The sequence below is a fragment of the Gorilla gorilla genome, chromosome 16 (assembly GCF_029281585.2).
Source record: "Gorilla gorilla gorilla isolate KB3781 chromosome 16, NHGRI_mGorGor1-v2.1_pri, whole genome shotgun sequence".
NCBI lineage: Eukaryota > Metazoa > Chordata > Mammalia > Primates > Hominidae > Gorilla > Gorilla gorilla.
In genome coordinates, this window is record NC_073240.2 from 26618664 (window position 1) to 26642926 (window position 24263).

A 24263-nucleotide genomic window follows, 5' to 3' on the forward strand; every position below is an offset into this window, starting at 1 on the left:
TATATTGTTTTGCAGAAGGTGATTCATTTCAAAATAATTATTTTTTAACATGAGTAATACTGAAGAATTCTATGGGAAAAAATCTCATAACTAATGTGCAACTGGGAAAAAAATCTGAAGAATCATAACGTGAACCTCACATTTATGCATCTATCTGGTACCACAAAGGCAGACCAAGTTTCTTGAGGAAATGGAACCACTATATTCTGCAAAGTTAATTTCTCTCTAATTTGTTGAGGACCTATGTGCTATGCATTTTATAGACATTCCCACTTTAGAGGGGAATAAACCTTAACAGTTAAGAGCTCACACTCTGAGGCCAGATGCCCAAGTTCACATGATGGCTCTACCTCCTAATTAACTATGTGACCCTGAATGAATTACTTGATCTTTCTGTACGTCAGTTTCCTCGTAATTTAAATGGTAGTATCTATAAGCATTATCATGGTGAGAGTATTATTCTTCTTCACATTACCAATTGTGAGAAAATTAAATGTGTTAATACATATAAAGTGCTTAGAACATTGCCTGGCACATACTAAGCACTATGAAAGTGTTAGCTACTACTATTATTGTTGTAATTGTTATTATCACCCTCACAAGTGTATGAGTTAGCACTATAAACCTTCATTCTGCTGATGCTCAGAGAAATTACATAAGTCATACATCTAATAAGAGATTTGAACTCAGCTACTAAACTTGAGCTTTTAATAACTATTAAGAGGAGGACCTGAAAGTAGCCCCCTATATTTGATCTGCCTTTCTGTGCCAAGTTTAACAAACAGCAGCTACACTGATGAGACAGGACTAAAGGAAGCCATGCCAGAACCTCCATGTTAATGGTGGAATCAACTATATTAAGCATTCTTCTTTTTTCCTCACTCTAATGACACCTTAATTTATCTGACCTCATCTATATCACTATCTAATTTAGGGTATGTAAAAGGCATACAAAATTTAGAGCACATAAAAGGGCCTCTACGTTGGAAAAGTATACATTAATAACGACTTTTTGGTATAGTTCCTGCGCAAGGGAAATCCTTGTACCATATGGGTCACCAAATCATAGCTCGTAAGTCAAATCGAGTCCACCACCTGTTTATGTCTCTCAAGCTTAGAATATTTTACATTTTTAAATGGCTGGAAAAAGTTTGAAAAAGAATAATAGTTTGTTATGTGAAAATTATAAGAAATTCAAGTTCCAGTGTCCATCAAGTGTACTGGAACATACCCAAGTTCATTGATTTATAAATATACTATATAATGATAATGCTTTGGCTCTGTGTCCCCACCCAAATCTCATCTTGAATTGTACTCCCATAATTCTCATGTGTTGTAGGAGTGACCCACTGGGAGATAATCTGAATCATGGGGGCAGTTTCCCACATGCTGTTCTTGTGGTAGTAAGTCTCACGAGATCTGATGGTTTTATCAGGGGTTTCCGCTTTTGCATCCTTCTCATTTTCTCTTGTCACTGCCATGCAAGAAGTGCCTTTCACCTTTCGCCATGATTCTGAAGCCTTCCCAGCCATGTGGAACTGTAAGTCCAATTAAACTTCTTTTTTTTTCCCAGTCTCAGGTATGTCTTTATCAGCAGCGTGAAAAAGGACTAATACAATGTACTATATAGTTCATGGCTGTTTTTCATACTACAATGGCAGAGTTGAGTACTTTAGGCCTGCAAAACCTAAAACAAATACCACCTGCCTTTTACAGAAAATGTTTGCCAACCCTTAATTTAGGATCTATTATTTATCTCTGCCCTCCAGTGACCCTGCCATCTAATCATTTGGCCTCTTAACTCTCTCTTTACCCTGAGCAAACACGTAAAATAAATGGTATACTTTTCCCCAAGTACTATTAAAGAAAAGAAGAGGAGAAGGGAAAAGGGAGAAAGGGGAAAAGAAAGTGAGGAAAGGGAGAGGATGCAAAAGAAAGAAAGAAAGGAATTTCCCTGATGAGATCCCTTAGTACTACCTTATCAGCTGTTCATAATCAAAATTCCTAGAAGAGGAACAATAGCTTACTTGCTATAATTTCTTCACATTCCATTGACTTTTCTTATTACTCAAAAAACAAAGTATGTTATAATGTGTTGATTTTTAAAATAAAACAAACTTTTCTTATTTAGTCAGCAACGAAGGTCAAGTGAGACCTTCTAGTAAAAGTCCCCTAAAGTTAGACACATGAAAATACTTATCCATTTAAAACAGACAATACTTTCCAATTATTTATTTCTATGATTGAATTAATGGGACAGTGCTACAAACAGAAGTCCTATGGAATAAGTCATACTTGGAAGATCAGAGTTTACTCTAGACAACTTGACAGCAATCAGTTTAAAAATGGTTTCACCTAGAGGGATGTGTACTAATGTTAGCAATTAACTTTGAAAGGCATAAAAATTAAGATGGATTGATGGATACAAGGATGGTTATACGATAAAGCAATGTAAGTATTAATGGCAGAATCTAGGTGGCAGGCATATGTGTGTCAGCTGTAAAATTTGTGTTCAATGTTTTTTTCGTTCCCACATATCAGTGAGAACATGTGATATTTGTCTTTCCGTGTCTGGCTTAGTTCACTAAAAAAATGAATTTACAAGACAACTGGAATATAAGCAATGAATACAAGCACTAAGAAGATGAAGCCATAGAAACAGCTGCCAGAAAGTGAAGATGTGACAGTGAACACCAAACAAGTAAGATTAGAATTACAATTAGAATCAGAAATGACAAAAAAGAAATATGAACTGTGAGATGCAATATAAAAACTAATGGTGAACAAAGCAAAGAATAAAAAATAATAACGGAAAGATTAAAAGGAAAATGTGACTGTAAGTAGAGTGACCTTTACATTATACAGAAGGTAAAGCAGAATGAAGATGTGAGGAATCTAAAAAACAGATATAAAATAGAAACAACTCAAGGCTTATATAATTAGTCTATAAAGCTAAGAACCACTGCTTAGTAATTTCTCGTAAGTGGAGTCTCTTTGTTCTGAGACGTTGCAAAACTCCATTCCATCTCAAAGTTATTTTTAATGTTAAAATTTGTAAGAGTGAGCAACGGTATCCTAAATAGTTCTAGGCTTTGTAGAAATAGACTGTAAGAGACATCTGTGACACAACTATATTCAGTATGATGTAGGGTCTGTTACAATGGGATAAAGTGAATTTAGATTATTTCAAGACTAAACCTACAATTGTGAACTCATTAGTACCATGAACCGAACAAAAACCTATTAAATATAGAACAAGACGATTTTCATGAAAAAATAAATATGAACAAATCAGTATTTTCAATTGTTTGAAATATAGGTTAACCTTCAATTACTGTTTTATGGCCGGGCGCGGTGGCTCACGCCACGCCTGTAATCCCAGCACTTTGGGAGGCCAAGGCAGGCGGATCATGAGGTCAGGAGATCGAGACCATCCTGGCTAACACGGTGAAACTACGTCCCTGCTAAAAATACAAAAAAAAATTAGCTGGGCGCCGTGGTGGGCGCCTATAGTCCCAGCTACTTGGGAGGCTGAGGCAGAAGAATGGCATGAACCCTGGAGGCGGAGCTTGCAGTGAGCCGAGACAGCGCCACTGCACTGTGGCCTGGGCAAAAGAGCGAGACTCTGTCTCAAAAAAAAAAAAAAAAAAGAAAAGAAAAGAACTGTTTTTTTCATTTTTATAGTCTCAATATCCAGAATGCGTGATATATGATTAAAAAAAAGTAAAATTGTAGAACTAAATATTTACATAATTCATCTGTAAAATGAAAATCTGTTTTACAGTGTCATATTTCACAGTTAGAAAGGAAGAAAAACCTTAAATCAACAAATTAACTTTACATCTTATGGAACTAGGAAATGAAGAACAAATGAGACTCAAACTTACCAAAAAATAAAAAAATTAAAAAAAATAAATTACAGCTAAAATAAAATAGAGAAAAATAGAAAATTTTTGCAATAGAAAAAAAATCAACAAAATTAGGAGTAGCTGTTTTATTGAAAAGATCAACAAAATTGGCAAATTCTTAGATTAAGAAATGAAGAGAATAGACACAAACAGCAACAACTGGAAATCAGAAAGGCGATACAACAACTGCTGCCACAGAAATAAATAGGACCTTAAAAGACTAATATGAACAACTATGACCCAACAAATTTGATAACCTTTGAGAACGGATAGACACATCAAACCCACCAAGACTGAGCCACAAATACATACAACTTCTGAATGGACCTATAACTATTAGAGATTCAATCAGTAACTGTCCAACAACGCCAGGGCTTCAGTGAAAACTCTACCAAACATTTAAAAACTAACAACCCTTCTCAAACTCTTTGAAAAAACTAGAGGACAGAACACTTTCAAAATCATTTTATGAGGTAAGCATTACTTAGATATCGAAATCAGACAAATTTACAAGAAAAAAGAATCCCTAATAAATACTGATGCCAAAAAAATCAACAAAATACCAAGAAACAGAATTCAACAATGCATTAAAAAGATTATATTTCATAAATTCTCAACTGGAATTTATTCATAAAATCCAAGGATGGTTCAACATACAAAAAAATCACTTTAATACACTGCATTCTTAGGACAAAAACCAATAATCTCAACTGACTCAGAAGAAGCATTTGACAAAAATCAACACCCTTTTAGGATTTAAATAAAGGCCGGACACGGTGGCTCATGCCTGTAATCCCAGCACTTTAGGAGGGCAAGGTGGGTGGATCACCTGAGGTCAGGAGTGTGAGACCAGCCTGGCCAACACAGTGAAACCCTGTCTCTACTAAAAATACAAAAACTAGTTGGGCATGGTGGTGGGCGCCTGTAATTTCAGCTACTCGGGAGGCTGAGGCAGGACAATCACTTGAGAACCCGGGAGGCGGAGCTGGCAGTGAGCTGAGATAGCGTCATTGCACTCCAGCCTGGGTGACAAGAGCAAGATTCTGTCTCAAAAAAACAAAAACAAAAACACTCAATTCGCTAGAAAGATATGGAAATTACTTCAATATAATGAAGGCCATATATAGAAAGACCACAGCTAATGTTATTCAATGATGAAAAACTGAAAGTTTTCCCTCTAAGATCACAAATGGAACAAGAATGCACACATTCACCACTTCTATTCAACATACTATTAGACGTCCTGCCAGAGTTAGCAATTGGGCAAGAAAAAGAAATGAAAGGTATTAAATGAGAAAAGTAAGAAGTAAAATTACTTCTGTTAGCAAATGACATGATCTTTTGTGTTGAAAACTCTAGCCTACCAAAAAGAAAAAAAACCGTTAGAATAAAGGAATTCAGTAAAGTTACAGGATATAAAAACCAACATTAAGAAAAGAGTTGCATTTCTAAATACTAAAAATGAAGAATCCAAAAAGGAAATTAATTTTTTAAACCCATTTAAAATGAAATCAAAGAGTAAAAAATACTTAGGGAATATTTTCACCAAGCAAATGAAAGACATGTACATTGAAAATTAAACAACATAGGCCGGACGTGGTGGCTCACGCCTGTAACCCCAGCAGTTTGGGAGGCCAAGGTGGGCTGATCATGAGGTCAAGAGATTGAGACCATCCTGGCCAACATGGTGAAACCCTGTCTCTACTAAAAATACAAAATAAATTAGCTGGGCTTGGTGGCACGCGCCTGTAATCCCAGCCACTCGGGAGGCTGAGGCAGGAGTTGTCACTTGAATTCGGGAGGCAGAGGTGCAGTGAGCCAAGATTGCGCCACTCTACTCCAGCCTGGTGACAGAGTGAGACTCTGTCTCAAAAAAAAAAAAAAAAAAAAAAAATTATACAACAATGCTGAAAGAAATTAAAGACAATACAAATAAATGGAAAGACATCCAAGTTTATGAATTGGAAGATTTAGTATTGTTAAGATGGCAATACTACCCAAAGCAATCTGCAAATTCAAAGCAATCCCTATCAAAATCCCAGTGGCATTTTCTACAGAAATAGAAAAAAAAATCTTAAAATTAATACAGAATCTTGAAGGACCCTGAATAGCCGTAACAATCTGGACAAAAAACAAAGCTAGAGGCCTCACATTCCCTGATTTCTAAAGATATTGCAAAGCTATAGTAATCAAAACACTATGGTGCTGGCATAAAGACAGATATACAGACCAAGTGAGCAGAAGAGAGAACACAGAAATAGGGAAAAGAGGTTCTTCAACGAACTGTATTGGGAAATCTGGAATCTAACATGCAAAAGAATGAAGTTGGAGCCTTATCTCACACCATATACAAAGATGAGCTCAAGCTGGATTATAGACCTAAACTTAAAACATCGAATTATACAACTACTACAAGAAAACATGGAGAAAAAGCTTCATGACATTGGACTTGGCAATGATTTCTTGAATAGATCACCAAAAGCACAAGCAACCAAAGCAAAAACAGACAAACTGGGGATACATACACTCAAAAATTTCTACAAAGCAAACAGTAAATGGAGTAAAATGGCAACCTACAAAACAGGAGAAAATATTTCCATACCATGTATCTGTTATTTGGTTAATATCCAGAATATATAAATAACTCCTACAATTCAACAACAAAAAATCTAGTTAAAAAGTGGACAAAGGACTTGAATAGTCATTTTTCCAAAGAATACATACAAATGGGCAATAAGCCCATGAAAAGATTCTCACCATCACTGATCAGTAGGGAGAAATGTCAATTAAAACTGCAGTGATACATCATCTGAAACCATTAGGATGGCCACCATTAAAAAAACAGAAAATAAGTATTGGTGAAGATATGGAGAAACTGGAACCCTTACACACCACTGGTGAAAATGTAAAATGGTGCCAGGCACTATGGAAAACAACATGAAGATCCCTCAAAAAATTTGAAATAGAAACCTCCAGTTCCACATATAAAGAGCTTGGAAGTCACCACTCCATCCTAACAACAAGTAAAAAATGACAAACTTAAAAATAAACAAATCTGAGATAGGATAAGTGAGGTCACAGGGCAAATGACTGCCTGTGAGAGCAGAGGACAGGTGAACACATAGCATCACCATTTATCTGAGATGAAAAACACAAGCAGAAACCTCCACGGGGTAGGAAATCCTGAAGCGTAATGGACAAATTGATGAAGGCTCATTGTGGACAACTCTGAAAGCTAAAAACTCCAGAGTTACCCAATTATAGGGGGAGCCCTACAATTTTCTAAGTTTTACATCCAGGCAATTGACCAGCTTCTCACACTAAATATAGGAGAAAAATCCTCAACCCTCAGCAGGGGAGGCAAAGAGAAATGATTTTCAAGTACACTAGACTATTCCGGTCTTAACAAGGTTTGTCCTCAGGAGAAACTAGTTAACCAGAGCCTAACCTGCTGGGGTTGTAGCAAAGCCAAAATGATGTAGGGGAAGAGAAATAACCCAACTTCAGGCCATTATAGCTATCTTGTTCTAACTAAGGGAATGAGGGAGGGGTGGGATTGAGAAACACTTGTGAAGTTCACAGTCCAGAGGCATAAGCTCACTAAAAAGACTGACCTAATCATAAGACTACAGAACTCTTCTCCTCTCCCTACACCTTACAACCACATTACTAAAGGCTCATTTACAACAGTTCCTTTTACCTAGTACATCATGTCCAAGCTATCAAGAAAAAAATTACAGGGCATAATAAAAGGTAAAAAAACAAGCACCAGGACCAGATACAGCAGGGATTTGGAATTATCAAACTTGGAATCTAAAACAACTATGATTAATATGCTAAGGGCCCTAACGAACTGAGTAAACAACACGTTAAAAAAGTAGAGATGAAAATCCTAAGAACCAAAAGGAAGTGCTAGAGATAAAACACAAACAAAAACAAAAAACAGAACACTGTAAGAGAAATGAAGAATGCCTTTGATGGGCTTATTAGTAGGCTGGGCATGGATGAAGAATCTCTGAGCTTGAAAATATGCCAAAAAACTACATCTGGGCATAAAACGTTGTAATTACAGAAATTCAAGGATAAGAAAAAAATCCGAAGTAAGCCAGAGGGAAAAAATCACCTTACCTGTAGAGGAAAAAAAGAAAAAAAAGAAAAAATACATGTGACTTCCTACAAGAAAAAGAGTGAAATATTCATAGTGTTGAGAGAAAAAAACCCATAAACCTAGCACTCTACCTTGTGAGATTATTATTCAAAAGTTAAAAAGAAACACTTTCTCAGACAAAAATTAAGGAAATTTGTTGTCAGTACACCTGCCTTGCAATAAGTGTTGGGAAGTTCAGAAACTGAAATCTACATATATAGAGCATCAAAAGAAGGAAACACTGAAAGTAAAATAAAACCTTTTATTTTTCTTATACTTAATTGATCTAACAAATAAGAATTTGTTCAAAATAATGTCAACAATTGTGCTTATGCATACAAATGCTCCTAAACTTACTTATTGGGTTGTGTCCCAATAATACCATTATAAATTGAAAATATCATGAAAACACAACTTATCCAGATTTGTGGGATACAGTGAAAGCAGCGCTTAGAAAGAAACATACAACACTGATGCATTTATTAGAAAAGAATTATCTAGGCTGGGTGCTGTGGCTCACGCCTGTAATCCCAGCACTTTGGGAGGCTGAGGCGGGTGGATCACATGGTCAGGAGATCAAGACCATCCTGGCTAACACAGTGAAACCCTGTCTCTACTAAAAATACAAAAAAATTAGCCACACGTGGTGGCAGGCGCCTGTAGTCCCAGCTAGTCAGGAGGCTGAGGCAAGAGAATGGCGTGAACCTGGGAGGCGGAGCTTGCAGTGAGCCAAGATCGTGCCACTGCACTCCAGCCTGGGCGACAAAGCGAGACTCCATCTCAAAAAAAGAAAAGAAAAGAATGATCTAAAAATCAATTATCTGAGCTACCAACTTATGAAACTAGAAAAAGCAAATTAAATCCAAATAGAAGTAATAAAAATTAGAGCAGAAATCAATGAAATTGAAAACAAGATATCAATAGAGAAAAATCAAAGAAATCAACTAGTTCTCTGAAAAGATCAATAAAATCAATAAGCCTCTAGCCAGGCTAAGAAAAAGAGACAAAGGACAAAATAACTAATATCAGAATGAAAAGAGTGGACATTATTACAGATCTCATGGACATTAAAAGGATAATCAAGGGATATTATGAACAACTTTACGGCCACGAATTTGGTAACCTAGATGAAATGAATCAATTCCTTAAAAGACACAGTCTATTAGAACTCTAAGAAGAAATAATCTTGATTAAAAAGCATATATTAAAGAAATTAAATCCATAATTAATAATGTTCTAAAAGAGAAGGCATCAGGCCCAGATGGATTCTCTGATGAATTCTACTAAACATTTAAGGAAGAAACCACACCAGTTCTCTCCAATCTCCTTCAGAAGACAGAAGCAAAGGAGATGCTCCTATCTCATTGTATGAAGTCAGCATTACTCTAATACCCAAACCAGACAAAGACATTATCAGAAAAGAAAACTATAGACCCATATTTGTCATGAACAAAGATGCAAAAATCTTTGTATTAGCAAAGTATTAGCAAACTAAAAACTACAATGTATAAAAAGAAGTATACACCAGCACAAAGCAGGATTTATCCCAGGTATGCAAGACTGGTTCAATATTGGAAAATCAATTAATGCAATTCACCATATCAACAGACTAAAGAAGAAAAATCACATGACCATACCATAGATGGAGAGAAGTATGCGACAAAATTTAACACCCACTCATGATAGAAACTAGTAAACTAGGAGTAGAGGGAACACCTTCAACTTGATAAAGAACGTTTACAAAAAACATACAGCTAACACCATCCTTAATGATGAGAAACTAGAAACTTTCTTACTAAGATCAGGAACAAGACAAGAATATCCCCACCTCACCACTCCATACTGGAAGTCCTAGCTAAGACAAGAAAAGGAAATAAAGGGTATACTAACAGGGAACAAAAAAATACAACTGCCTTTGTTTGCAGATGAAATGACTGTATGTGTAGAACAGAGAAGGAATTGAAAAAAAGAAAAAGAAAAACAACAAAAACCTCCTAGAACTAATAAGTGATTATAGCAAAGCTGCAGGATACAAGGCTCATATAAAAAAGTTAATAGCTTTCCTGTAAACCAGCAACGCATAAGCTGAATTTGAAATTAAAAACACAATACCATTTTACATTAGCGTGTCCCAAAATGAAATATTTAAGTACAGATCTAACAAAATTAGTACAAGATATATGAGGAAAAATGTTTTAGAACTCTGATGAAAGAAATCAAATAACTAAATAATGAAGAGCTATTCCATGACCCGTGAGAGACAACTCAATATTGACAGAAAAAGCCAGATGGACACTACTGATTTCAAGATTTACTGTAAAACTACAGTAGTCAAGATGGTGTGGTACTGACAAAAGAACTGACAAAACAGATCAACGAAACAGAATAGAGAGCCCAGAAATGGACCCACACAGTCAAAGGAGCAATGGCAGTATTTGACAAAGAGGCAAAGGCAATACAATGAAGAAAATAGTCTTTTTCAATAAACAGTGGTAATAACTGAACATCCACATGCAAAAAAAAAAAGAGTCTAGACACAGGTCTTACACCCTTCACAAAAATAAACTCAAAATAAACCAGAGAATTAAATGTAAAACTCTTAAAACTCCTAGAGGATAACATAAGAAAAAAATCTAGATCTTGGGTTTGGTGATGACTTTTTAGATACGGCACCAAAGGTACCAACCATGAAGAAAAGAACTGATAAGCCAGACTTCATTAAAATTGTCTACTTGTTTCTTAAAAATTGTTGTCTTTTGCAAAAGACAATGTCAAGAGTATGAAAAGACAAGCCACAGATAGGGAGGAAATATCTGCATAAGACACATCTGATAAAGAACTATTAACTAAAATGTGTAAGGAGGCTGGGCGTGGTGGCTCACATCCCAGCACTTTGGGAGGCCAAGGTGGGTGGATCACTTGAGGTCAGGAGGTCGAGACCAGCCTGCTAACATAGTGAAACCCCGTGTCTACTAAAAATACAAAAATTAGCCAGGTGTGGTGGCGCACGCGTATAATCCCAGCTACTCGGGAGGCTGACGCAGGAGAATCACTTGAACCCAGGTGGCAGAGGTTGCAGGGAGCCAAGACTGTGCCACTGTACTGCAACCTGGGTGACAGAGTGAGGCTCTGTCTCAATAGACAGACAGACAGACAGACAAGACAGACAGAGACAGTGTAAGGAACTCTTAAAATTCCACAAGAAAACAAACAACTCAATTAAAAAATTGGCCAACAACCTTAACAGACACCTCACCAAAGATATACAGATGGCAATTCAGCATATGAAAAGATGTCCCACACATCATATGGCATCAGAGAAACACAAATTAAAATTATAAGATACCTCTACACACCTATCAGAATGGACAAAATTCAGAACACTGATAACACCAAATACTGGTGAAGATGTAGAGGAACAGAAACACTCACTCATTGCTGGTGAAAAATGTAAAAGGATAGCGTCATATTAGAAGACAGTTTGGATGCTTCCTACAAAACTAAACACTTTTACCATAAGATCCAGCAACTGCACTCCCTAGTATTTACAGAAAGTCGCTGAAAACCTAAGTCCACACAAACACCTGCACACCGATATCTACAGCAGTTTTATTCATAATTAGCAAAATGTGGAAGCAACCACAATGTCCTTCATTAGGTGAATATTCATTCACAAACTGTGATATGTCCAGAAAATGGAAAAAGAGAGGTACTAACAACCTATGAAAAGACATGGAAGAAACTTTAATGCATATTAGTAAGTAAAAATAGTCAAGCTGAAAAGGCTATATACTGTATGATTACAAGTATATAATATGCTGGAAAAGGCAAAGTTAGAGACACAGTAAAAGGATCGGTGATTGCCAAGGAGTGGGAGGGAAGGAAAGATAAATAGGCAGAACACAGAGGATTTTGGGGCAGTGAAAACATTCTGTATGATATAATGGTAGATACATGTCATTGTACTTTGTTCAAAGCCACAGAACGTACAGCACTAAGAATGATCCCTAATATAAACTACGGACTTTGGGTAATTATGATGTATCAATATAGGTTCATCAGAAAGACATGTACCACTCTGGTGGGAGATGCACACTGGCTATGAGAGAATCTATACACGTGTGTGGAAGGAGGTACAGGGGAAATCTCTGTACCTTCCTCTCAATTCTGTGAACCTAGAACTCCTGTAAAAAAAAAAAAAAAAAAAATCTAAAAAAAAATAGAATACGTATGATCCAGTAATCCTACACCTGGGTATACTTCCAAATGTATTAAAAACAGGTTCTCAAAAAAATATTTGTACACCCATGTTTATTTCAACATTACAATATTCAAGAAGTGGAAGGAACCTAAACATCCATCAACAAATGGTTAAAGAAAATGTGGTATACATATATAACAAAATGTTATTCAGCCTAAAAGAAAAGAAAGAAATTCTGTAATATGCTACAACACAAATGAACCTTGAGGATATTGCTATGTGAAATAGGCCAGTCAACAAAAGACAAATACTTAATGATTCCACTGACATGAAGTAGCCAAAACAGTCAAATTTTAGAGGCAAAAAGTAGAATGGCATTTGCCAAGGAATAGGAAGAAGGGGGAAAAGAAGAGTTGTTCAATGAATGTAGAGTTTCTGTTTTACAAGATGAAAAAGTTCTAGAGATCTGCTGCACAACAATGTGCACAGTTACCACAATTGTACTGTACACTTCAAATCATCAATATGGTAAAATTTGTTGTTTTTGACAATTTTTAAAACTCTACCCCATTGTTTTCTTTACCTCTTATATAAACTGATAAAAACCTGTTTTATCCTAATCAATTATTATATGACTACTGCTCCCCAGAGAAAAAAGTACATGTGAAATACTACTACTTATCCATCTCCTGGCTCTTAGCAGTACATGTCAGGAACAAGAGGGAATTGTAGCTGGAAGACAGTAGAAGAGCCATAGGACAAGTCTCTAAGAGAAGGAAGAAAAGGCGCAATGAAAGAAAACAAGTTTAAGATAGTAGAAAAGCATTCAAAGACTGCAACCTGAGAAAAGGTGTTTTCACTGAAGCTTTTGGGGTAAAACAGTTTTGAGTTGGCATGCCTGTAGACATGGGAAGCAGCAGTGATGCAGAGGTGAACGTTACTGTAGATAAAAACGGATGGGAATTTGACTTGCTAGGGACTGAGGGGTTAATCATATAAATAAAGATGGCAGCAGATTTGGGAAAGAGTGAAGAAGAATAAGTTCAGGTATCAGTCTTCAAAAACCCAGAAGAAACTGATAGCTCACTGAAGGCAGACAGAGGAAGACAAAACCAGAAGGCATAAGCTTCAAAGGAGCAGGGATTTTTATGCTGAGAGAGTAAAAGGAATAGTTCAAAGCAGCAGTGCAGAACACGAATAACATTCCATGTGGGAAAAGAACACGTCCAGAGCTTACTGTACCTATAACCTATCTTCTGTAACTGGAAATGAAGAATCTGCTCTAGTCAGGTCATCACTTTTCACTACTTATTTTACTTGGCCTTCCTAAGAAATATAGACCTTTTGGAAATTATTGACTTTTGGGTCTAGGACACTATTTCTTGGTTTCCTCCCTTCTCTCTGTCTGTTTTTCAGAGACTTCCCTTCCAAATCTAGAGACATTTGTATTCTCCAGGGATCAGCTATTAGATACTTTCCCTTTTAAATTTCCCTTTGGACAGTTTCATCTTTCAAGGATTGAGCAGTAACTAAATGTCTTCCAAATGTCTACTTCAGTATAAATTCTGCTTGTCAGGCTACATAAAAAGGGCTCTTCAAGGAATTATGATGTTTAAAGAAAGAGAAAGCCACATTATTTCAATATCACAGAGATGACTACAGAGGAATAGCAATACAAAGAGAGGCAACTTAGGAGAGGTGAATTACAAAAGATGACTAGGAGCTGATGACACTATGGGTGGGAAGAATGTTTCAGATAGAGGAAAATGAGTAAAAGCACAGGGGCCTGAAAACATGATATTATAAGACAATTCCAAGCACTTCAAGAGCCTAAAGTTCAAGAAAAGTTTCAAAAATATGAAAATGGAGAGGCAGGGAAAAGCCAGATCATGGAAGACCTCAATAGCCAGGATAAGTAATTCTTTTTTTAGCCAAAAGAGGAGTAATCTAATAAAAGCTAAAGATCTTCTCCTCATAAAAATACATGCACACTTCAGGAGTGCAAATGCACTCTTCCGGAAGATTCGTAACCCACTACATTCATAAACCATTAGATAAGAACTAAAACACGAGGAGTCACTGAAGGGTTTTAAGCAGGTAAGTGACTGACAAAATTTGCCTTTTCAATAACTGAAACCAAAGTGGGCAAAACTGGAGGCAAGCAATCCATTTAGGTAATGACTACTATAATAGTCCAGACAAAGAATGTAGCAGTAGGAAGAAAAAAAAAGATGAAATTGACCCAGGAAACATTTAAAATAAGTAGTCTGTAAGAGGTAAATAAGCTGGAAGAGCTAGAGGTAATGGGTAGGGTTTCTGGTATGGGCAACAAGATATGCTACAAGCTGAGATGTTAATAAAAACAAGCGTTCATCAGCATTTAGTAAGTGATTTATTTATATTATATCACTGAATACTCAATTATGTTAAGAGGCAGACAGTAGTTAAAAAACAAAGAACTCGGTGAATCAAAAAGTTCTGCTAATTTGGGGAAATAGCATCCCTTTTATTTTTGTTAATCTCTTTTGGGTTTGATCCTCATTTATAGCTGACAAGAAGTTCTATGTACTAAAGGTAAACTATTCTCATTAATGTTTCCAAAAATCTCTTGGAATAATTAAGATATAAAGAAATTCAAAATTCACACGATTATAAAAATCTTTCCTTAGATAATCTCATAATATAGCCATGTTTTGCTCATTCTACTTTGAGAAGATTCAGCCAGAAGCAGTTCATCCATTCAACTATCCCTACTGTGAACTAGAAGTATGTTTCCTTACATTTGAAACAGAAGATATAGGTTTACATGATGCTTCAGGTGGTAGAAAAGCAGGGCAGACTATGACTCGTGTCACTTCCTTCCACACGTGATGCCTTTCATGGGCTCCTGTGTCTGTCAGAAGAAAGCAAAGGGCCTTAGCGTGGTCCTGGCTTTCTACATCCAAATGCATTTTTTCACACCTTCTCCCATCAGCTAACTCTACATTACTGCAATACGGAACTTCTTACTACTCAGTGGACTTGTTCTGCTGTCTTCTCTGATTCCAGGTGTTATTCTTCCTGCCTAGAACACTATGATTCTTAGTTATTCCTAAGCATCCTCAAGGTTTCAGCTTATATACCACTTTTAAGATAATCAGGTATTCTTCCTCTGTAGTCTCATACCAACCAGCACCTATTCTCACTATTATATATTATAACTGCCTATTAATTAAATGGGAAGCTGAGGTATATGACCTAATAACTTATTTACTGTCGTATCCTCAGAACCTAGCAAATTACAGAGTCTCAACAGAGATTTTTCAATTTCTCTTCTGATACTGTCTCGATAACAGTGTCAATTAAACCTACCTTTCTCTAATTATTTGACCTTGAAGGGAAATAGATGTCAGAATACCTCCTGGTTTCGAGTATACTGGAAGCATACAAAAGGACCTTCTCAATCTGGAGACCAAGAATATGATATGAGAACCTATAGGAGAACCACTTATTTGATTAAAGAGATTTCTTTTACTTCAGAAAATATTTCAGTATGTTACTTGACCCATAAATGCTTATAGATGTGTAAGTACACCGAAGAAATCGTATAGGAAATAAAAGCATCCAAGCTGTATTTCTATGGTCTACTCTGATTAAAAAGCTCAGCTCTCCTATCAAATTCAAGATAATGCATGTGGATTATGGAGCACAGTGACTTGCTACATGGTAAATGCTCAAAAAGACGATAGGTGGTATTACCCACATTCTACAGGCTGTGTACATACTTATCAGTTTATATATATACATAAACTGATCCTAAAAAATTCTTCCTACATTTCTGCAAGATAATTAAAAAGGCAGAAACAAACATTTTGCATAAATTTACTAGCTTCATTCTTTCATGTAGGAAGTAGTTACTGACTACCTACTGTATGCCAGGCACTGTCATTGGGCTTCCATTCTAGTAGTAAAGAAGCAAAACAACAAAGAAATCAATATGCAAGAAGTCAAATGACATTAAATCCCATGAAGAAAAATGCAGCAAGGTAAGGGGAATGCAGAAGAACATGATCATTCTTTGATGCAGCCGGTCAGGAAAAGCATCATTTGAGCAGAGAGCTCTCTGAATCAAGTGAGGAAGGAAGCCACATGGATTATCACAAAGAAGGGTCACAGGGTCACAGACAATAGTTACAAGCCTTAAGATGACAAAGATACAGCCATTTTAGACAGAGATGAGCAAGTGAGGTAGAGAGATCACAGAAATGAAAGGAAGCCAGTTCATACAGGGCCATGTAAATCTCCAGATTTTACTTTTAAGATGGGAAGCCTCTGAAAAGTTCTGAGCATAGTAAATAACATGGTTTAACTCAGATTTTAAAAAGATCATTCTGGCTGCTACTAGAGAATACACTGTAAAGCACAAGACTCCTGGGAAACAATTTCTTTCTTTTGCCAAAAGATGATGCCTTTAAACAGAGTAAACAGAAGTATAATGGTTAAAAAAAAATAAAATGAATTATGGGTATTTTGAAGGTGTAGCCAACAAGATTTACCAATAATTTGAGTATGTGACATAGAGAAATTAAAAGATGCTTCCAAGGCTTTTGGCTGCACAGGAGGGAAAAAAAGCTGTTATTGACTGAGATGGCAAAATATTATCAGAGACGTAGGTTTGGGATGATGAAAATCAGGAGCTCCACTTAGGACAGGTTAAGTTTGAGAACCAGACTTAACTGTTGGATAAATCAGTCTACAGTTCAGAGGGCAAGAGCTGACGATGGAAATAGAAGAGTTGTCAATAGACAGAGTCCTGGGGCATTTCTGACATTTACAGTAAACTGAGCATTTATTAAAACTAACTTGCTTTACTGAACCATAAATCACTTGTTGTATTTACCCCTGCTCCATTTATAGTTATACATCTGGAAACATAGCCTTAGTGTTAGAGGTAAAGAGTAAATACTAAACATAAAAAATCTGATCCGGTCGGGTGTGGTGGCTCAAGCCTGTAATCCCAGCGCTCTGGAAGGCCGAGGCAGGCAGATCACGAGGTCAGGAGTTCAAGACCAGCCTGGCCAATATGGTGAAACTCTGTCTCTACTAAAAATACAAAATTAGCCAGGCATGGTGGCACATGCCTGTAATCTCAGCTACTTGGGTGGCTGAGGCAGGAGAACTGCTTCAACCTGGGAGGCAGGGGTTGCAGTGAGCCAAATCGCGCCACTGCACTCCAGCCTGGGTGACAGAGCAAGACTCCATCTCAAAAAAAAAATCTGAAGTTACTGAGAAACTGGTATGAAATCATTAAGAAAATTAAGGTGTCTAAATTAATACATACAAAGAGATTCTACAACACAGTACTTATAAATTTAAACAAAATCCATGGCCAGGCACGGTGGCTCACGTCTGTAGTCCCAGCACTTTGTGAGGCCAAGGCAGAAGGATTACTTTGGGGCCAAGAGTTCAAGACCAGCCCGGGCAACATAGTGAGACCCTGTCTCTACAAAAAACAAACAAACAAACAAAAACACTGTTTTAGCCTGGCATGGTGGCACATGCCTGTAGTCCCAGCTACTCAGGAGGCTGAGGCATGAGGATCACTTGAGCCCAGGAATTCAAAGTTGTAGTCAGCTCTGATCACACCACTGCACTCCAGCTGTATCACTTATGACAGAGCAAGACAATATCTCAAACAACAAGCAAACAAAACAAAAAACTAAAGTAAATCCAGGTAAAATAAACATACAAATAAATGAAAAGATCTGGGTTATTGCATTAGTTCTGTTTCTAGGCTTAACTACAAAATGGTGTCCAGTTGTTAAAAACATTTGTTTAAGAGTATTAATAATTTTTTTTTTTTACTATGCTCTTCTACATCCTAGGAAATTGGCAACACTAAGAATTCCTAAAAACAAACAGGAGCGTTAACTGTATATAAATTATTATTTAAGATGCATTCAAGGTGTTACTTAAAATATCAAATGCATGTCAAAGTACAAACAACAAAATCACGCTTCAACAAATGTGGGATGTTGCCATTAATGGACAGTTAGCTCTGAGGTAAAACCAAGAATCCTTCATTACCTATTTTTGTAAATTAGGACAAATACTATTAAGGTATTAGGTTGGTACAAAAGTAGTTGAACAAACCTGGACCTACTCACCTCACTGAAAGTGCTGCCTGGCTACAGTTTCTAGATATAGGAATGTGAGAAATGGTAGCAGCCTTGAAGGTTTAGAGCTATATTCCCATACCAATTATGGCTAGAAACTTAAACAGCTCTATTGAAACATTATGGGAAGTCTAATTTCCTGTTACTCTACTTTAACACAGCCAAGTAAAACAGTAAGAAAGCTTGCTTAATTCAACAAGGACTGAATGCCAGAGTGTCACCTGGAAACTTGTGACAAATAATCATGCCTCACACATTCATCCTTGGTTTTTACTACCAAATGCAAGCTTCATCTATCCTCTTCCATTCTAAACTTGACTCATCCTCCTAACCTCTTCCAGAAAGATCTCTATGGGTCTTTCTGAAGACCCATAGGCTATCCCCCATCTTTAACTACTTTACATAATGGCCCCTCAACTTCTTAGCTTTCATGAAAGCCTGGCTCCTCCCCAAAGGCACTGCCTATCATGCAACCCTTTTATGTGACTCCTAAAACTCCTAAGTCCACCATTATTCTTCTAATTCCCTGTATTAAAAATAAACGACAAAATTCCCTGTATTAAAAACAACAAAAAAACAGCTTGTAATTTGAAACTCATGTCATCTAACCGAATGCCTTCTCTTTTCCCTCTCTGTTCTGGTCAATTAAACCCACATATTTAAGCCTCCACTTTGCCCCCAGTTGCATCATCAGCAAAGTGACTTCAATGTCCCTGTACATGGTTCTATCCCAATACTCTAGGCCCCCAAAATATTTGCCTTTCTAAATTTGAGACATCTTCACCTCCTCATTTCAGCAAATCACTCCCTTGTCTTTGTTAGACATACTAAAACCTCTGACAATGATCATCTCAGCTATCTTTGTAAGAGTTTCACTCATACTCATATCTCCTTTCACCTGTCAAGACACCAGGTTTGGTGACAAATAAAAATGATACGTATTTGGGAGGCTGAGGCAGGAGAATCATTTGAACCCAGGAAGCAGAGGATGCAGTGGCCAAGATCATGCTACTACACTCCAGCCTGGGTGACAAAGCAAGACTCTGTCTCAAAAAAAAAAAAAAAAAAAAAAAAAACACAAAAAACAAAAAAAAGGATACATATTTATTGTATTCACATGATGTTCCAAAATATGTATACACTGTGGAATGGCTAGATCAAGCTAATTAATACATGGAATACCTCACATACTTATATTTTATGGCAGAACATTTAAAATCTACTCTCAGTGATTTCCAAAAATACATTGTTATTAACTAGTTTCCATGTTGTACAATAGATACCTTGAACAAATTCCTCTTAACTTTTGTGTCCTCTGACCAACATCTCTGCAACCCAGTCCACCCACCCCCAGCCCCTGGTAACCACCATTTTACATCCCTAAGATTCCACATTTAAGAGAGATGTAGTATTTGCCTTTCTGTGGCTGGCTTACTTTCAACAATGCCCTCCAGGTTCATCCCTGCTGTCACAAATGACAGCATTTCCTCCTTTTTATGGCTGAAGTATATTCCACTGTGTATACATACCACATTTTCTTTATCCATGAACACTTAGGCTGATGCTGTATCATGGGTATTGCAAATGATACTGAAAGGAACATGGGAGCACAGATCTCTTCAGCACACTGATTTTATTCTTTTATATATATATAAAAATACATATATATCCAAGTGTGACTGCTGAATCATATGGTAGTTCTATTTTTTAATTTCTGAGCAAACTTCATGCTATTTTCCATAAATGCTGTACTAATTTACACTCCTGCCATGCGCAAGATATCTCTTGTCTGCAAATCCTCATCATACTTTAACAGCCATTCTAATGGCCATTTGTATGTCTTATTTTGAGAAATGTCTATTCAAGTCCTTTGCCCATTTCTTAAGTGAGGTGCTTTCTTACTATTGAGATGTCTGAATTCCTTATATATTTTGCATATTAACCCCTTACCAGATATATGGTTTGGAAATACTATCTTCCATTCTGTGAGTTTTTTCATTCTGTAGATTTTTTCTTTTTGCCATGCAGAAGCTTTTTAGTTTGATGTGATCTCATTCATCAATTTTTATTTTTGTTGCCTGTGCTTCGGGGTCATATCCAAAAAAATCACTGTCCAAACCAATGTCATGTACATTTCTCCTATACTTTATTCTGGTAGTTCTACAGTTTCAGGTCTTATATTTAAGACCTTAATCCATTTTAACTTGAATTTGGTATACGATGTGAGATACAGGTCTGATTTCATTCTCATGCATGTAGATATTCCATTTTCCCAACACCACCTATTGAACAGACTTCCCTTTCCCCACTGTGTTCTTTGCACCCTGTCCAAACTCAACTGATAGTACACGAATTTATTTCTGTGCTCTCCATTCTGTTTTGCGGGTCGATGTGTCTGTTTTTTTGTTTCTTTTGTTTTGTTTTTAAAAGACAGGGTCTCACGCTGTCATCCAGGCTGGAGTGCAGTGATGCAATCACAGTTCACTGCCACCTTAAGCTCCTGAGCTCAAGCAATCCTCCTCCTTCAGCCTCTCGGGTAGCTAGGACTACAGATACAGAGCACCGCGCCTGGCTTTAAAATTTTTTTTGTTTAATTTTAGAGACAGGGTCTCACTATGTTGCCCAGGCTGCTCTCGAACTCCTGGTTTCAAGTAATCCTTCTGCCTCAGTCTCCCAGAGTGTGGGAATACACGTGTGAGCAACTGTGCCTGGCCTGTCTACTTCTATGTGACTATCATGCTGTTATAATTACTGTAGCTTTGAACTATATTTTGAAATCAGATAGTGTGATGTCTCCAGCTTTGTTCTTTTCACTCATGACAGCTTTGGCTATTTAGGATCTTATGTGGTTCCATATAAATTTTAGCACTGTTTTCTAGTTCTGTGAAATTTAACATTGGAATTTTGATAAGGATTGCATTAAAACTGCAGATTGCTTTGGATAATAAAAACATTTTACAATATTAATTCTTCCAATCCATAAACACAAGATAACTTTCCATTTATTTGTATCATCTTCAATTTCTTTAATCAATGTTACATAGTTTTCAACTCTTTGGTTAAAGTTATTTCTAAGTACAATCATCCCTCGGTATCTGCAGGATATTGGTTCCAGGATCTCCTGCAGATACCAAAATCCATGGATGCTCAAGTCCATTATATAAAATGGTACAGTATTTGCATACAACCTACACACATCCTCATGTATACTTTAAATCATTACTTAGTACCTAATACAACGTAAATGCTATGTAAATAGTTGCTATACTGTAGTTTCCTTATTGTATAAGAAAACAGTATTTTTATTGTTGTATTTTTTTCTCAAATATTTTCATCCAAATGTTGGTTCAATTTGCAAATGCAGAACCACTGACACTGGGAGCCACTGCATGTTTTGTTTTTGGTAACTATTATAAATGGAATTGTCTTCTTGATTTTTCTTTTAGATAATTTGTCATTAATGTACAGAAATTCTACTGATTTTTGTATCTTGATTTTATATCTTACAACTTTACTGAATTTATCAGTTCTAACAATTCTCTGGTGGAGTCTTTAGGGTTTTCTATATACAAGATCATGTCATCTTCAAACAGGGACAACAATGTCTTCCTTTCCTACTGGGATGCCTTTTCTTTCTCTTGCCTAATTGCTCTTGCAAGGACTTCCAGTACTGTGCTGAATAGAAATGGCAAAAGTGGGCATTCTCGTTTTCTTCCTGATCTCAAAAGAAAAGCTTTCAACTTTTCAACATTCAGTATAACGTTAGCAGTGTGTTTGTCAATATGGCCTTTATTTTATAGAGGTACATTCCTTCTATACTTAATTTGTGAGAGTTTTTAGCACAAGAGAATACTGAATTCTGTCAAATGCTTTTTCTCAATTATCTCAATTATCTATTGAAATGATAACATGGTTTTGGCCTTTGTTCTCCTAATGTTGTATATCACATTTTATGGATTCAGGTCTGTTGGATAATCCTTGTACCCTTGAGGTAAATCCCATATGATCACAGTAAATGATCCTTCTAATACACTGTTGAATTTAGTTATTATTTTCTTCAGAATTTCTGCATGTAAATTAAGAATACGGGTCTGTAATTTTCTTTTCCTGGAGAGTTCTTGTCTGGCTTTGGTATCTAGGTAATGCTCATCTCCCAAAATGAGTTTGAAATTACTCCCTCTTCTTAAATTTCTCATAAAATTAAGAGAACAATTTGTACTAGTTCTTCTTTAAATGTCTGCTAGAATTCAGCAGTAAAGTCACCAAGTCTTGGGCTTCCTTTGGTGGGAGATATTTTTATGACTGATACAATCCTTGTCACTGGACTGTTCACATTTTTCATTTCATGATTAAGCTTGGACAAGTTGCATGTGTCTAGGAATTTATCCATTTCTTCTATGGTAATCAATTTGTTGGCATATAATTGTTCAGTCTCTTATGATCCTCTTATTTCTTGTACTTCTCTGGTATCAGCTGCAATGGTTCCTCTTTCATTTCTGATTTAACTTGAGTCATCTCTTTTTTTCTTAGTCTAGCTAAAGCCTTGTTGTTTTATCATCAAAAAACACAACTCTTAATTTTTTTTATCGAGTCATCTCTTTTTTCCTTAGTCTAGCCAAATAACCTGTCTTTTGAGTTCAGATTCTTTTGTCTGCTTGCTCAATTCTGCTTTTAATGCTTTTGCATTTTTCATTCCATTTATTGCATTTTCAGCTTCAGAATTTGTTAAAAAAAATTTCAATCTCAAAATTTCTCATTTTGATTGTTGTTTTCCTGATTTTGTTGAATTGTTTATCTGCATTTTCTTGAAATTCATTGAGCTTCCTTAAACAATTACTTTGAATTCTTTGTCAGGCAGTTCATATATCTCCATTTCTTTATGGTTGGTTCAGGTGCCTTATTGTGTTCCTTTGACTGGTGTCACGTTTCCCTGACTGTTCTTGATCCTTGTAGCCATGTGTTGGCACCTGCACATTTGAAGAAGCTGAGACTTGTTCCAGTCTTTGCAGAGTGACTTTATTGGGTAAAGCCCTTCACCAGTCGGCCTGTCCAGAGATTATGCAGCCTGAGTCCACAGGGGCTGGCCTGGAGTCTGGGTCAGCAGGGTAGGTCCTGGAGCCTTGGTACACAGGTGCTGCTGGCCTGGTATCCTGGTCTACTAGAGTGAGCCTGAACCTTGCATCTCCAAGGACCAGTGTGAAGGCTGGGTAGGTGGGTGCTAGCCTAGAATTTGGATCACAAGGGGCTGGCCAAGTACTGGGTTTGGACCCTTGTTCTGCAGTGATGTGAGGTCACAGGGGCCGATCTAGAGGGCAGGGCTGCAGGGACCACCCTAGCACTAGACAGGCTTGGAGCCTAAGGCTGTGGGATCCAGCTTGGTGCTGGGGTGGGCCTGCAAGCTTGGTTTGTGGGTATTGGCCTGAAGTTTGGGGTCATAGGGGCCTGCCTAGCATTGAGTTTTACTGGGGCGAGCTCAATGTTAGGGTCTAAGTCTGGTGTACACTTCCCCTCCTTCCCCCAGGTGAACAGTCTCTCTCTCCATGCTGGGCTCTCAGGGACTGAGGGAGGTGTGACACAAGTAATGTAAAACTGTCCTTCTTACCCTTTTCAATGTGTCTTTTCTTATTTGTGTGCCACATTCAGGTAATCTCTCATCTGGTTTCTTAGCTCTTATATTTTTGTGTGTAGACAGTTGTTCAAATTGATGGTTCTACAATGAGATGAGTGCTGCAAAGTGCTAGTCTGCCATCTTGCTGTTATCTAGACCTCAGGCTTTTCTTAAAACAACTCAACACTTTGGTCTGGCATCCCAACCTTTCCAATCATGGCCATCATCAACAGCATATAAATTC

General features: G+C 36.9%; 1 protein-coding gene across 14 annotated transcripts in view; it reads right to left on the minus strand.

The window, feature by feature from the left end:
* The window catches only part of UBE3A (ubiquitin protein ligase E3A), a 101934-nt gene that overhangs the window by 41269 nt on the left and 36402 nt on the right, over positions 1-24263 (minus strand). Inside the window, exon 1 of one of the 14 annotated variants that reach the window (XM_063698917.1) lies at positions 15037-15149. The exons of the other annotated variants lie outside the window; for them this stretch is intronic. Within the exon in view, the coding sequence (XP_063554987.1) occupies positions 15037-15038 (2 nt within the window). The 5' untranslated portion in view covers positions 15039-15149. Of the gene's footprint in view, positions 1-15036; positions 15150-24263 lie in introns of those variants that run through there. 14 annotated transcript variants of the gene reach the window in all.